General features: G+C 51.3%; 1 protein-coding gene across 2 annotated transcripts; it reads right to left on the bottom strand.

Annotated features, from left to right (window-relative positions):
* Window positions 1-277: 277 nt before the first annotated feature.
* ash2l (ash2 like, histone lysine methyltransferase complex subunit) lies at window positions 278-13881 on the bottom strand. Of its 2 annotated transcripts, XM_042344517.1 has the most exons (17): window positions 13863-13881; window positions 13120-13183; window positions 12093-12250; window positions 11190-11278; window positions 10654-10748; window positions 10013-10108; window positions 9359-9454; window positions 8709-8784; window positions 8145-8162; window positions 6348-6438; window positions 5557-5774; window positions 5159-5326; window positions 3100-3293; window positions 2538-2630; window positions 1971-2069; window positions 1581-1640; window positions 278-1178 (listed from the first exon to the last, which is right to left on the bottom strand). In XM_042344517.1, exons 2-17 carry the CDS (start codon window positions 13162-13164, stop codon window positions 1071-1073), a joined length of 1704 nt encoding a protein of 567 aa, XP_042200451.1. In that variant the 5' UTR covers window positions 13165-13183; window positions 13863-13881; the 3' UTR covers window positions 278-1070. The 2 variants fall into 2 exon arrangements, with proteins under 2 accessions (XP_042200451.1, XP_042200452.1); XM_042344518.1 differs by lacking the exons at window positions 8145-8162; window positions 13863-13881 and having other exon boundaries at window positions 13120-13228.
* Window positions 13882-15051: the final 1170 nt, after the last annotated feature.

The raw sequence follows: 15051 nt of genomic DNA on the forward strand, positions 1-15051 counted from the left end.
GGCGGGGGGATACAGGGAGAGTTCCAGAGGTTTTTTTGGGGGGGTTTTAGGGGTCGTGGCCAAAGGTAGTGGAGCGGGGTAGGGGGCACAAGGAACAAGCAGGAGTTAAGGAGATAGAGCCAGCGGGAAGTGGATGGGGGGGGAATGAAGTGGATCAGAGAGGTAGGGAGGTGCCAGAGGTTGAAGGGCTCGTCTTATACACACGCGCGCACACAGGTGTAAAGCTTGTTCAAGCCCACACTTGATTTACGCAGATAGAAAACTCAAAAGACGTACACAAAAAAGAAATCCAGCTTTTATTACAGAATAACCACATCCAAATGCAAGCCTTCAGTCAGTCATGGCTGCCTTTCCACACGGGAGTCTGAGACAGACAGACAGACCTGCAGCGACATCCATGTTTCTGGGCACTTCACTGGGGGTGCAGTGCCAGGGTTGGGTTGGGGGTGGGGGAGCGAGGGGGGTTTAGCCTCACTCCTTGGCCTCCGAATCCCACCGCATCAGGGATCAGAATTCCCCCCACACGCACTCCCGGGTTGGGGTATTTGGTTGGAATTCTGTCGCCCGGATGTGTCTTGGCCAGCGGTGGATGAGATGGTAACTGGCTTGGCAGAGGTGGGGTGGGCCAATATGCAGTCAAGGCACTAAGGCCCTTTCCTTCAGCAAGCACATCCCACCAGCCCAGGCACCGAGGAATCCACTTCGTCAGAAGCACACGACACGTACAGCTAAATATCTAGCTCGTCGCAAGGAACACCGGGCACAGGAGCACTTGGGCTGAAGAAATGGTCGTCCTGATCTCACCCACTGAACTTATACGTGATACAACTTAAATCCTGCTTGAGATACGGACAGTGCGTTCAGTGGCGTCAGTAGGTGCAGTGCTGGTACCATTGGGGTTCACCCCCTGCACCGAGTAAACAGAAACTGTTCCGAGACTACATAATTACTGGGTTTATGAGTCTAAGAGATGTGCAATGGGCTCTGTGCTTCCATTGCATTGATGTCCATACTTGCGCTACGTTTTGAGACGGACGTCCCAGAGATTGTTTGTACAGGACGGAAGAGCATTACGGCTCCCATGGCGGACTGCGCCTCCCGTCTACCTCTCCTTCGGCGTGGTAAAGCACGTCTGCTAGTGTGTGCTCCACCACAGCGTACCAGCCCATGTCACTGATCTGCACAGAAGACACACACACACAACCAGAGAAAGTTAGTGGCCATGTTTCGGCCAAGGCTGGAACAAGAGAATGCAGTTTGTCGCAAGCTGTTTTGATGAGGGAATTATTCCCCCCCACCCGGAAAAGCGATCCGCCGATCAACTAACAAATGGGTTCCTGCTTACTGCTGGTTAAACAGAAGCGTGCGTGTGGAGTAAGGAAACTTGCCTAAGGTTTCGCCTTGCCTGGGAATCGAACCCAGGTCCTCTCGCTTGCGAGCTGAGTGTTCTGACCACTAGTTCTGACCGCTAGGCTGTATTGCAATATTGAAAAGTAACTGGTTTCTGTCAGAACGTAACGTCACTGGCTACCGAAAGCCATAAGCACAAGTGATTTACAGGAGGTTCACAAGTGACTTACCGGCTTGAACTGCACATCGTTTGGAGGATGCTTAAAATTTGGTCCAAAGTTGATCGACACCTGAAGGTACCAAATGCAAACCCAGACTGTCATTTGCGTTTGAACCAAGCGAATCATAACGTTAAGTCAAAATAGGTGACAGGTCTCTGAAGTTACCTGAAGTAGTTTAAAAAGTAAAGTCGCCCTGACAGAGAATCGAACCCGGGCGGGGAAGTGCGCAATTGGGGCCTTTCGCTTGCGAGGCGACCGTGTTAGCCACTACGCTACCGGTCTCCACCGGGTGTGGGGGGGGGGGGGGAGAGAGAGACTTTCAGATTGTTCTTGAATCAGAGCTTACAACCCGCTCGTGTGCAGAGCGCCAGCAATCAACGCAAATTCCACTCAACTTACCGTGCAGTTCTTATACAGAGACACAGCGGGATGGTAAACCCCAGCGTACAGGTCCTGATAGGCAACCCCCTTGTTCTCGCCGTTTTTATAAAATATCATCTGATTAAAAAAACACACACACACGCGCGCACAGGACGAAGGTATTGATGATTGAAATGACCCAACATTGAATAGTTCAAAGAGGGAAGGAGCTGCGTTCAAACCACAGAGATTCCGCTCAGCCTTGCACTCTATTTTTGGGGGGAGGGGGAAAAAAGGTGGAATGAAACAAGATAAGACATTTCAACACCACACCTCCTATCTCTGAATCCAAATCGTTTATGTGTATAGGGCAGGACAGGGCGAGGCGGAGGGATTGAGGGGGAAGAGAGAGTGACAAGAGTTTCGGGACGTTAGTGGCTGAAAGCGCGGCTGCCGATGGTGGAGCGGAGGAGGGGACGAGGGATGAGCAGGAGGCCGGAGCCAGTCGAGCGGAGGCAATGGGCAGAGGGGTGGGGAGAAAGCAGGGCAGAGAGGCAGGGAGGTGCCAGGGCGGGAAGGGATTTGTGGACGGGTGGAATCGCTTACTTTACTGGCGGCAGCTGGCTTTAGGCTCTTCTCAGCCTTGTCCACAAAATCTTTCTCTTCAAAGTACAAATAGCTCTTGAATTTAATCAGGGCCTAGTTTACAGACAGAGAGAGAGAGAGAGAGAGAGAGAGAGAGAGAGAGCGACAAGTCAGTGCGCAAAGGCAGCAATCCACGACTGTGGGACAGGACACTGCTGTGCGCAATCAGCTGCCGCGTTTCACCCACAAGATAACCCAGTTTATGTATATTCCGCGAAACGTTTTGAGACGTCATCCGTCCCAGTACCATCGCCTCGCCACCCCCCCCACCCTCGATCACGACCGAAGACCTTCCTCTTCGACTGTGCTTACGGTCGCCTCTTCCCTCCCTCCCCCCTCACCCCCTACGGCTCGGTGTTCGATTCCGCCACCGTTAAGCGCTCCGAGACGCTGACGTAAACGCAAGTCGTTGCTGTCGTCTCGACGAGCTGATAAGGCGCGATATCAAATACGAGGATTATTATATTCTGCAGTATAACACTAGCCGTTTAAACGACTGAACTGTCCTCGTGGCTCCGGTTACCTTGTCCTTATAAGTGTCGGGGAGGGCTCGAGCAGCCTCTGTGTCCTCAGGGAGGTGCAAGTAAAATCCCAGCACGTCCCCCTGACCGTAGCCCTCAGAGTAGCTCTTGCCGAAGGACTGATGAAACTTGGTTCCCCGTTTACTGCGCCAGGAATAGCTGAACTTGTCATAGCCCAGCGGAGCCTGCAGGTTGCCTGGAAGGAGACAAAGTGCAAGAGTCAGATCAGCTACGAGAAATAATAATATTAATCCTTGCGTTTGACCCGGCGCCTCATCACGTCGTCGAGACGCCTCAAAGCGCTTCACAGGATACACTGTAAAGTGAGTGATGTGACTGTGTATTTTGTGGGAGAAACGCAGCTGCCGATTGCCCCACAAACAGTTGTGGATTGAGTGACCAATTTATGACTGCATCTTGGGTGGGGGAGGAATTATTACCCCCAAAAAAGCGTGTGTCTGTCTGTGTGTGTCTCTGTCTGTCTGTGCGCGTCTCTGTGTCTGTGCGCGTCTCTGTGTCTGTGCGCGTCTCTGTGTCTGTGCGCGTCTCTGTGTCTGTGCCCGTCTCTGTGTCTGTGCGCGTCTCTGTGCCTGTCTGTGTGTGTGTGTGTATATCTGTGTGTGTGTGTGTCTGTCTGTGTGTGTGTATGTGTCTGTGTGTGTCTGTCTGTGTGTGTCTGTCTGTGTGTCTGTCTGTCTGTGTGTGTCTGTGTGTCTGTCTGTCTGTCTGTGTGTGTGTGTCTGTGTGTGTGTGTCTGTCTGTGTGTGTCTGTCTGTCTGTCTGTGTGTGTCTGTCTGTCTGTCTGTGTCTTTCTGTCTGTCTGTCTGTGTGTGTCTGTCTGTCTGTCTGTGTCTTTCTGTCTGTCTGTCTGTGTGTGTCTGTCTGTCTGTCTGTGTCTTTCTGTCTGTCTGTCTGTGTGTGTGTTTGTCTGTGCGCGTCTCTGTGTCTGTGCGCGTCTCTGTGTCTGTGCGCGTCTCTGTGTCTGTGCGCGTCTCTGTGTCTGTGCGCGTCTCTGTGTCTGTGCGCGTCTCTGTGTCTGTGCGCGTCTCTGTGTCTGTGCGCGTCTCTGTGTGTGTGTGTGTGTCTGTCTGTGTGTGTCTGTCTGTGTGTGTCTGTCTGTGTGTGTCTGTCTGTCTGTGTGTGTCTGTCTGTCTGTGTGTGTCTGTCTGTGTCTGTCTGTCTGTCTGTCTGTGTCTGTCTGTCTGTCTGTCTGTGTCTGTCTGTGTCTGTCTGTCTGTCTGTCTGTCTGTGTCTGTCTGTGTCTGTCTGTGTCTCTGTGTCTGTCTGTGTGTGTCTGTCTGTGTGTGTCTGTCTGTGTGTGTGTCTGTCTGTCTGTCTGTCTGTCTGTGTGTCTGTCTGTCTGTCTGTGTGTGTGTGTGTGTCTGTCTGTGTGTGTGTCTGTCTGTGTGTGTGTGTGTCTGTCTGTCTGTGTGTGTCTGTCTGTGTGTGTGTGTCTGTCTGTGTGTGTGTGTCTGTCTGTGTGTGTGTGTCTGTGTGTGTGTGTGTGTCTGTCTGTCTGTCTGTGTGTCTGTCTGTCTGTGTGTCTGTCTGTCTGTGTGTCTGTCTGTCTGTGTGTCTGTCTGTCTGTCTGTCTGTCTGCGTGTCTGTCTGCGTGTCTGTCTGTGTGTCTGTCTGTGTGTCTGTCTGTGTGTCTGTCTGTGTGTGTGTGTCTGTCACACCAGTGGGGGTTTGGGGAGAAATCCGGGAGATGAGGGTAATGGCAACAGCTGTAATGGTGATAGTAATCCCGGCAACAATAATCCAGTCGCATTTCGCCCACACGAAACCCACGGTCACTCCGCTTCGCAGTGATCCCGGGAAGCGCTTTGAGACGTCTCGAAGAGGCCACGAGGCTCCGCTCCGAACACCAGGAATTATCGTCGTTCGACGCTGCGCCTTATCGAGACGTCTCAAAAGCGCTTCACGGGGTGGTAGAGCCAGTCAAGTGGAGTGACCGTGTGTTTTTTTTTGGGGGCGAAACGCGGCAGCCAATTGACGAGAATTTTGTTCTTTTTTTCGTTCCGTTTTAAAAAAAAACATAATGTACGGCGCGACGCTCACCCAGCGGCTGGGACCAGCCGAGCCTCGCCGCCGTCTCGGAAGGCATTTCGTCCACCGTGACCTCGAAGTACCAGCTCCCCTTCCTCACACCGTGTGAGGCTCGCACCATGGAGTAACCCTTCTCTCCCGTCACCGTCAGCCGGTCGTCTGAGATCTTCAGTTGAGGAGCTGCAAAGATGGAAGAAGGCCGCACTCTCACATCACCGTTTACGCTACCACCACAACCACCATTTATATCCTGGGCAGTCGGGGTTTTTTGGGGGGACCCGAGCTGGGAGTTGGGGTCAGGAGGGGTGGAGGGCAGGGGGAGTGGGGTGTGGGTGAGGGTACACGAAGGCACGGTCGAAGAGGAACTTCTTTAGACGGCACTAAAGGCCGCGGACACTTTAAGCGCTCACCTCGATCGTGTAGGGCCAGGAGCACCTTCTCGTACAGACAGGCGCGGTACAAGTCTCCGGGAATGGGTTTTCCAGCCCAGCAATCCAACTCCAGCTTCTCGGGATCGGGGGCGTGGGGGTCGGGCTCAGCCAGGATGTAACGGTAACCATCCTTGTTGAAAGGATGTTCCAGAGGGTAACCGTGAGGAGGCAGACGCTGAGCGCTGAACAGAGGATCACTGAAACACACAGACCAGACCAGACAGGTGTGAATTCAGAGCAGCGTTGGAATGTGCAGTCACTGCCAGGGAGCAACTGGTCTGCTGCAAAGCACTCTTATAATCATAATAATCCTTGCATTTGATATAGCGTGTTGTTGAGACGTTGCAACCCGCTTCACGGGATGTACTGTGCAGTGTAGTGACTGTGTGTTTTGTGGGCGAAACACGGTGCGCAGTTGCGCACAGCAGCGTCCCCATAACCAACCGTAGATTGGGTGATTTTCAGAAGGACGCCTTTCATGTCCTCCTGACGTGAAGTAAAAGGCACCAAACAAATGTAATTTGTTGTTCTTGTAATTATTTTTTTTAAAAGGGGATCATTACCCCCCGGAAAAGCGATCCGCCAATCGACCAACAACCGGGTTCCTCCTTACCGCTGGGTAAACAGAGACGTACGTGTGTGTGTGTGTGTGTAGTAAGAAAACTTGCCTAAGGTTTCGCCCTGACTTGACCCAACCGGGAATCGAACTCGGGTCCTCCCGCTTGCAAGGCGAGGGGGCCTAAGGTTCCCGGTTACAGTCAGTCACTCACCTGCGGGCTCTCTTGGCTGCTCCACCCGAGGCTCCGTCCTGCTTGCGTTTGGCTCCTCGCCCTTTTCCGCTTCCCCCAACAGCTCCGCCACCTGGAGAAGAAGCAGTGAGATAGATGGTGACCCCGAGAGGGAAAAGTGGGCTGCTCCCCGAGGGCAAGGCAGGGCAGCGTGGAGGCCCAGAGCAGAGATAGCAGCTCAGCCCAGTGGAGAGAACAGCCCCTCCTGACACACAACACAGCCTGGAAGCACTCGTCTAATGTCACATGCCTGGGACAAGGGTAGAGGGGCGGGTGGGCGGGCTAGCAGGAAGGGCATCATTTTATCACAACACAGACACCAATTTCGACACGACAGCAGTAAACGACTCACTCACTATGCCGTTCTTGATGGGAGTTACCGCCAAGTGTCCCACCAAAGAGAACAAGTGAACGAAGCAAAGCGTGTGTAGAGAGGAACCATCAGTACCTTCCCGTCCCTCCCTCTTAATAATAATAGTCCTTGCATTTCAGTAAAGTAAACCCAAGGCGTTGAAGGTGAATGTGACAATATTGCTTGTTACAGGGTATAGAACGACAGAACTTTTAACGCTTTGCAGGGAATTATTGTCAACTGCTGTAGCAAATCTGGACGCGGTAATGTTCCACAAACTGCCATGAGGTGAACGCCCAATTTATTGGCCAGCCTCCGCCACTGTTGAGCACTCCGCACGAAAGCACGTTGGCCGGGATTTTGAACTCAATAACAATATTAGTAATAATCCTTGCATTTGATTTAGTGCCTTATCTAGATTTCCACTAACCCTTTGGGTGAAAAAAATCAAATCCCTTGTGTNAAAAAAAAAGAAACCAAAAGAAATACTTTATCTGTAGTTTCCTCTACTGAATCCCTCTATCGTTTCAAGCACCTCAATCAGATCAGCCCCCAACCTTCTAAACTCAAGGGTTAAGTAAGAATAAGGAACAAGATCTCACTTAAGAGGTGGCGTATTCTACCTACTGTGGCCACACAGGAAAATATCAACATGTTTCAGCGCACGACCGAATTACAGAATTGCACGTGCTTTTTTCTGTGTGGGGAGGGGGGGGGCAGCCAAATAGACGAATTAAAGTGTTGTCCAGTTTCGTAGTCACTCTTGGGAACGCAGAACACAGTTAAAGCTCCTCCTGCACTAATCTCGGTATCACTCCCCCCACCCAGCGCCCCACGGACACACACACCACCACCCCCCCCCCCCCCCCACACACACACTGTGATGTTTCCTCTTCTCACTTGGAGCGACCCACAATCAGTGGGCATCTCACTGCCTAACGCTCTTATCGGTTCACACTAGCCAGATTTGTGGTAGACAAGAGTAAGAGTCCACTCAAGAGAGGAAACCTTGATGACGACAATATTGTCTTGCGTTTTATATAGCGCCTTATCACGTCTTCGAGACGTCTCAAAGCGCTTCACAGGACATACTGTAAAGTGTAGTGACTGTATTTTGCGAGCGAAACGCGGCAGCCAATTGCGCACGGCAGTGTCCCACAAACAGTCGTGGATTGGGTGATCAATTTTTTTTTATGTTGAAGGGATTATTGCTCCCAGAAAACAACCCGCGCTTGGATTGAACTGGGAGGCTACGTCAACATGATTTTTCCTCCTCTGCACATGTGCTGCGTTGGCCCAGGTCAGATCAAAGAGAGGAGAGAGAGGCAAGGAGAAAAGAGGACAGACAGATCAATCAATAAGCAACAAGCGGTTTAAACCAGGGACAAGAATACTCAGGGTTTAGAACTCAAGACACAAGCTTTTACCTCCCAACGAGGCTCCACCTGCAGAAAGAGAAAGTCACAGCGTGCATTGGTAGTGTCCGAAGAGGTTAACAATAATGATAATAATCCTGGCATTTGATATAGCGCCTTATCACGTCGTCGAGACGTCTCAAAGCGCTTCACAGGATGTACTGTAGTGAATTGACTGTATATTTTGTGGGCGAAACGCAGCAACCAATTGCGCACGGCAGCGTCCCCACAAACAGTCGTGGATTGAGTGACCAATTTTTTTTTTGAATGGATTATTGCACGCGGAAAAGCGATCTACCAATCGACTAACAAGCGGGTTCCTACTTACTGCTAGGTATACAGAGGCGTGTGTGTGGAGTAAGGCCGAAGGTTGTGCCCTGCCTGGGAATCGAACCTGGGTCCTCTCGCTTACGAGGCAAATGCTCTAATCACTGAGCTACACAAGTCTTCTAATATACTTTTAATGTACCACTACTCCACTCACACAGCAAGTTACTATGAGTTTCAAGGCAACAATAGGAACCAGATTCGTTCACGATAACCAGCTCAGAAATGAAGCCAGCAGAGCACACACACCATTGAGACTTCCTCCTGGAGCTAAGGTGTTGCCTTGCTTCTGGTTATCGTAGGCTGGGCCAATGCTTGAAAGATCCTGAAAAGAAACATTGCAGACACTCAGCACGATACAGAAGAAAGTCTCATTACACCTGGGTTCAACAAAGGTCATGGCTGCACACCCTTGCCAGAATCACTGACTCAGTCTCATTAATAACTAGGGGCAAAACTATTTTGGGGTCGGCCGGGTGTCTTGACACACACGGAAACCCATCAACATTTTTTAAGAGTCTCCAAACCAAGCTGAGAATTTCATGCATCCCATCTACACATGGAAATCCAAGCGATAGATTGTCGGAATGGAATGTGCACTCTCTCTCTCTCTCTCTCTCTCTCCCTGGAGGGACACATTCTACTTACCTAATTCCGGACAGTATTGGACGCAGGTTGGCAGAAGCCAAGTCTTCGGGTGGGGTGGGGAGTGGGGTGGGGAGCCTAGATTGTGCGTTAGGTTAACTGCTGGAGTCTAACCAGCTAAAACCGCACATAGCTTGGCCATTAATCTCGCACAGTTGACAAGGAAAAGAAAATCTTGGTGTTCAGCTTCAAATCATTTTATGACAATCTCGGCCCCAGCCTGTGCCCGCAGAACTGCTAATGTGGTGTTTTACCTGGTCTAAGAGTCCAAACTTGGGGTACTCTTCCTGAGGATCCTTACTGCCGGGATCGGGATTCTCTTTCACCAGGAACACATCCCGCTCTTTGGTCTGAAATCGAAGAGAGAAGGTCATCCACCTGAAATGTTAACCCACTTTCCTCTCTCCCTAGATGCTACCTGACCTGCTGTATGTTCCCAGCCACTTCTGTCTTCATGATAATGCTTGCGTTCGATACAGCGCCTTATCATGTCGTTGAGACGTCTCAAAGCGCTTCGCAGAATATATTGTGAAGTGTAGTGACTGTGTATTGTGTGGGCGAAACGTGGCAGCCAATTGCGCACAGCAGCGTCCCCACAAACAGTCGTGGATTGAGTGACCAAATTATTGTTTTTTTTTTTTAAAAAAAGGGATTATTATCCCCGGAAAAGTGATCCGCCAATTGACTAACAACTGGGTTCCTACTTACTTCTGGGTATACAGAGGCGTGTGTGTGTGTGTGTGTGGAGTCAGGAAACTTGCCCAACTTTTCACCCTCCCTGGCCGGGAATCGAACCCAGGTCCTCTCGCTTGTGAGGCGAGTGCTCTAACCACTGAGCTATAGGACTAAATGGCCTCACAAAGTGTAACGTCTCGAGCGCTTAATATAACTCGGACTGATTCACTCACCATAGTCTTCACAATGTTATTTGGCCAAGTGAGTTTACTCGGTCTCTGGCGCGTAGTCAGACATTCCCAGTATTTGTCAATAAAGGGAATTATGTCCTGCAAAGCAATGGGGTCGCACAGTCAGACACAATCATTCACGTTTCTGTTTTCCAACTCGCTTTTCAGACGTAAGGCAAAATAATGCAGCTAATAACTTGCATTTATAATAATCATCCTTGCATTACACACAGCGCCTTATCACGTCGTCGAGACGTCTCAAAGCGCTTCACAGAAGTGAATTGACTGTATATTTTGTGGGTGAAAAGTGGCAACCAATTGTACACAGCAGTGCAATCTGAAATAAAAACAGAAGTCACAGGGAACACCTCTGAGCAGGTCAGGCAGCATCTATGAAACGTTAACCCACTCACTTTCCTCTCTCCATAGATGCTGTCTGACCTGCTGAGTGTTCCCAGCCACTTCTCTCTTCATTTCACTTTTAAAACACCAACGTGGGCACCAACACATTCGCACACTTTTACTATGAACGTTTTAGCCGCTTTTAAAAAGAATGGAACACCCCGAGTCTCAGGAAAGCTGCTCAGATCCCACTCGGTCAGTCAGTCAGTCAAATGTGCTCATTTCCCAGTTCGAGTTTATACCTTATCCTTTGAGAACATAGTTTTGGGATGTTCATCCTGTGTCCGTGAGCGCCAGGTCAGGTTAGCGAGTGCAGTCAGGCACATCTCCTTCAGGTCTGCAGGAAACCGGAGCAAATACTGAGAATAATCCTTGCGTTTGATACAGCGCTTCACAGAATATATTGTAAAATGAATTGACTGTATTTTGTGGGCGAAACGTAGCAGCCAAATGCGCACAGCAGTTCAACAAACGGTCGTGGATTGAGGGACCAAGTTCTTTTTTAAAAAAAAAATTTTTTTTGGAAGAGATTATTACTCCCCGTAAAGCAATCCACCAATCGATTAACAACTGGGTTCACATCCTACTTTACTGCTAGGTAAACAGAGGGGTGTGGAGTAAGGGCAAACACATGTACACACACACCCATGAGGCAAGGCTCTGGCACAGGCACACGCACCACAGACACGCACTCACAAAGATTATAACATTTGACTATTTTAACTCAAGAGTCCTAAGAGTCTTCGGGTAAATAACGTGTCACAGTAATTCATCTTACTCGCTTGTTTGCGGAGAAAGTAGGTGTTGCCGCTGTGGTGACACATGTTGCAGTGGAAGATGTAGTTGGTCATGAAGGGGAGGCACGAGCTGTGAACGGAGAGAAGACAGCGTTACTCTGACTGTTCGAGTAACCTTAATAAACCGCGGAATATCGAAGGGTAAGGATCAGTGGCTGTTAATAATAACAACAACAATCCTTGCATTTGATATAGTGCCTTATCAAATCATTCAGATGTCTCTAAGCGTTTCACAGGATATACTGTAAAGTGAATCGATCGTGTATTTTGTGGGTTTGAAAATATTTATTAGTGGTATTAATACTAATAACCGAATAATAAGAATCACCCTTGAATTTGACGATCACCTTATCACGTTATTGATTCACAATTTACTTGAGCAGCTCTCCGCTCAGCCTTAAATTTACACACGCCTCAAATTGTGCGATTCACTGAAGTTACAGAACAACTTGCACTTTCAGACACACCTTTTATCTCAAGCACTTCACAAATACGATGGGGTGTATCGAGCAGGGAGAATTAACTACGTCAACCCAAAGGAAGGTCTTCAGGTGTGACCTGAAGATGGGGAAGGAGGGGGCAAGGCAGGGGGATTGAAGGAGAGTGTTCCAGAGTGTTCAGGGAGCAGTGGCTGAAAGCGTGTTCGTCGATGGTGGAACGGAGGGCACGAGAGACAATAAATGACGTTTACATAGCGCCTGTCACATGGGGAGGACATGTTAAGGAGCTGAGCAGTCAGGGATTTGGACGCGAGCTGGGGGTCGGGATCGGGGAGGGTAAAGGGCGGGGAGGGTAGAGGTCAGGGCGGGTTGGAGAGTGGCCAAAGGCTCGGTCGAAGAGGAGGGTTTTGGGACGCTCCTTGAAGGAGACAAGGGAATACGTACGTTGTATCGAGGCCAAAAGTGTCTGCTGCAAACCACTTCATGCATATCCCACACTGGAGCTCCACCCCACCAAGATGGCGGACAGACTCCTCAGCCTCGTCTGTGGGCACCGCCTGCTGGACACTGTCCATGGCTTCAGTGCTGTCGCCCGACACCTCCTGGAAGAGCAATAATAAATCATAATAATCCTGGCATTCGACACAGCGCCTTATCACGGCTTCGAGACGTCTCAAGAGCGCTTCACTGGATACACTGTAAAGCGAATTGACGGTGTATTTTTGGGGGTGAAAGGCGGCAGCCAATTGCGCACAGCAGCGTCCACACAAACAGCCGCGGATTGAAGTGACCATATTATTATTATTAATTTTTTTTGGAAGGAATTATTATCTCCCGGAAAAGCGATCCATCAATCCAATCGATTTGAAACCGGGTTCCTACTGACTGCTGGTAAACAGCGCGTGTGTGTGTGTGTGTGTGTGTGTGTGTGGGAGGGGGTGGGGTGGGGGGGTAAGGAAACTTGCCCAACGTTTCTCCCTGACCTGACCCGCCCGGGAATCGAACCCGGGTCCTCTCGCTTGTGAGGCGAGGGCTCGAACCCCTGAACTACAAGGATCTCCGCTGTCTTATTCAGAGCTAAACACAACCTAAAATAAGGTGAGAGGCCCTTCAACCATGATGTTTGTTCCTCTATTTCCATTTATCTGCCCCCCCAATGGTCTCCCCCCACTGGAGCTCTCTGCTCTCACCCCATTCCCTGCTCTCTCTCTCTCTCTCTCTCTCTCTCTCTCCCCCAATCGTGTCTACGCTGGGGCTCGCTCCCCCCCACTGTAGCTCTCTACTCTGTAACCCCACTCTCTCTCTCCCCCCCCCCCCCAATCGTGTCTGTGCCGGGGTTCGCCCCCCCCCCCCCACTGGAGGGCTCTCTGCTCTGAACCCCGTACTCCTTTACGCCGCCGGACATTTCCCCCAACGCTTATTCGGTTCTCTTTCGAGTCGCGCCGTCGGCCGAGTCAGACGGGGTACGTACCCCATCTTTCCCGCCAGAAGGTTCCACGTCCATAGACACAGCCATATCGGCCACAGGCGCATCACTGCGATAAAATAAAGACACCCAAAGGTTATTCAAACGCCGCCAACCGACACTCCCCAGAGAACCGCGGATCTCATTCCAGGGTCTAATGTAGTAATAATAAACCATAATAATAATAAACTAATCGTAAATAATAATAACAATCATAAATAATAATACAAATAATAATAATAAACAATAAATAATAATAATAATAATAATAATAATCGCGGTGTCTGATCCACGGCTTCGAGGCGCCTCCAAAGCGCTTCGCGGGACGCGCCGTGAAGTGTAGTGACTGCGTGTAGTGACTTGTGGGTGAAACGCGGCAACCGATCGCGCACGGCGACCCCCCCCCCACCCCCCCACCCACCCACCCCACACCCCCACAACCCCCCCCACCCTGACCCCCCACCCCAACCCCCCCACCCACCCCCCCACCACAACCCCCCCACCCCACAACGCCCCCCACCACACCCCCCCCCCCACACACAAACAGCCGCGGGTTGGGGGGGGATTATTACCCCGAAAAGCGAACATTTATACCACTCCCCCCCCACCCCATCCCCACACACAACTCCCTCCCCTCTCCCCTCCCCCCCATTTTACCCGCTCCCCCCCCCGCCCCCCCCACACTCCCAGCTCAGGCCCTTAAAGCCTCGGCCTCGAGTTGCCGCCCTCCCCCCGGGGCCCTGAGGTACCTGACGGGTCCGGGGGGCGGCAGCAGCGGCAGCGGCGCCGGGGGGGGGGCGGCGGCGGCGGCTCCGGGTCCTGCGGGGGCTCGGGCTCGGCCTCTGGCGGGGGAGGGGGCGGTGGCGGCGGCAGAGCCGGGACTGGGACCGGGACCGGGGGTTCGGGTTGGGGTTCGCGCTCCGCCGCCGCCGCCATTTTCCTGACTCTTCCCGCGCTGGACTCCTTAAAGGCGCACAACCGCCAGCCCGCGCCCTTAAAGGCAAAGGCTCCCAAACCCAGCCGGTCGGCGAACAATAAATTCATACCCAACATTAGCCACAGTGGGGGGGTGGGGAGGAGGGGGAGGAGGTGATAGGTTAATAATAATAATAATAATCCTCGCATTTGATATAGTGCTTTTCACGTCGGGAGGACGTCCCAAAGCGCTTCACAGAACACACTGTAAAGTGAAGTGACTGTATATTTGTGGGCGAACGCGGCGGCCAATTGCGCACAGCAATGTCCCACAAACAGTCGTGGATTGAAAATGACCAATTTATTATTGTTTTTGGTTTTTTGGAGGGAATATTATTAGGCTCTGTGTGGAGTAAGGAAACTTGCCCGAGGTTTCGCCCTCTGCCTGGGATTGAACTCAGGTCTCTCACTTGCAAAGCGAGTGCTCTAACCACTGAGCTACAGGACTCCCCTGTTAATAACAATAGGTTGTTGAAATGCCTCAAACTGTTTCACTGGCAATAATAATAATAATAATAATAATAATCCTCGCATTTGACCCGGAGCCTCGTCGGGTCTTCGAGACGCCTCAAAGCGCTTTGCGGGATACGCTGTCGAGCGTAGTGACCGTGTACTCTGTGGGCGAAACACGGCGGCCGATTGCGCCCAGCGGCGTCCCCCGCACAAGCAGTCGTGGGTTGAGTGACCCAATTTATTATTGTCGTGTAGTGACTGTTTTTTTTTTGAAGGCAAAGCCAACAACAACAACAACAGCGGCACACGATGTTTACACGGCGCCTTTCACGTCGGGAGGACGTCCCAAGGCGCTGGACAGTCAGGGATTTGGACCCCGAGCTGGGGGGTGGGGTGTCGGGATCAGGAGGGGGTGGAGGGCGGGGCGGGTGGGGGTAGGAGGGTGGTCGAAGGTGCAGTAGAAGAGAAAAAAGCAGGGGGGGAAGCCCAGCAAAGTCCCACAAGCAGCTG

This window comes from Callorhinchus milii, unplaced genomic scaffold (genome assembly GCF_018977255.1).
Source record: "Callorhinchus milii isolate IMCB2004 unplaced genomic scaffold, IMCB_Cmil_1.0 Scaffold28, whole genome shotgun sequence".
Lineage (NCBI taxonomy): Eukaryota > Metazoa > Chordata > Chondrichthyes > Chimaeriformes > Callorhinchidae > Callorhinchus > Callorhinchus milii.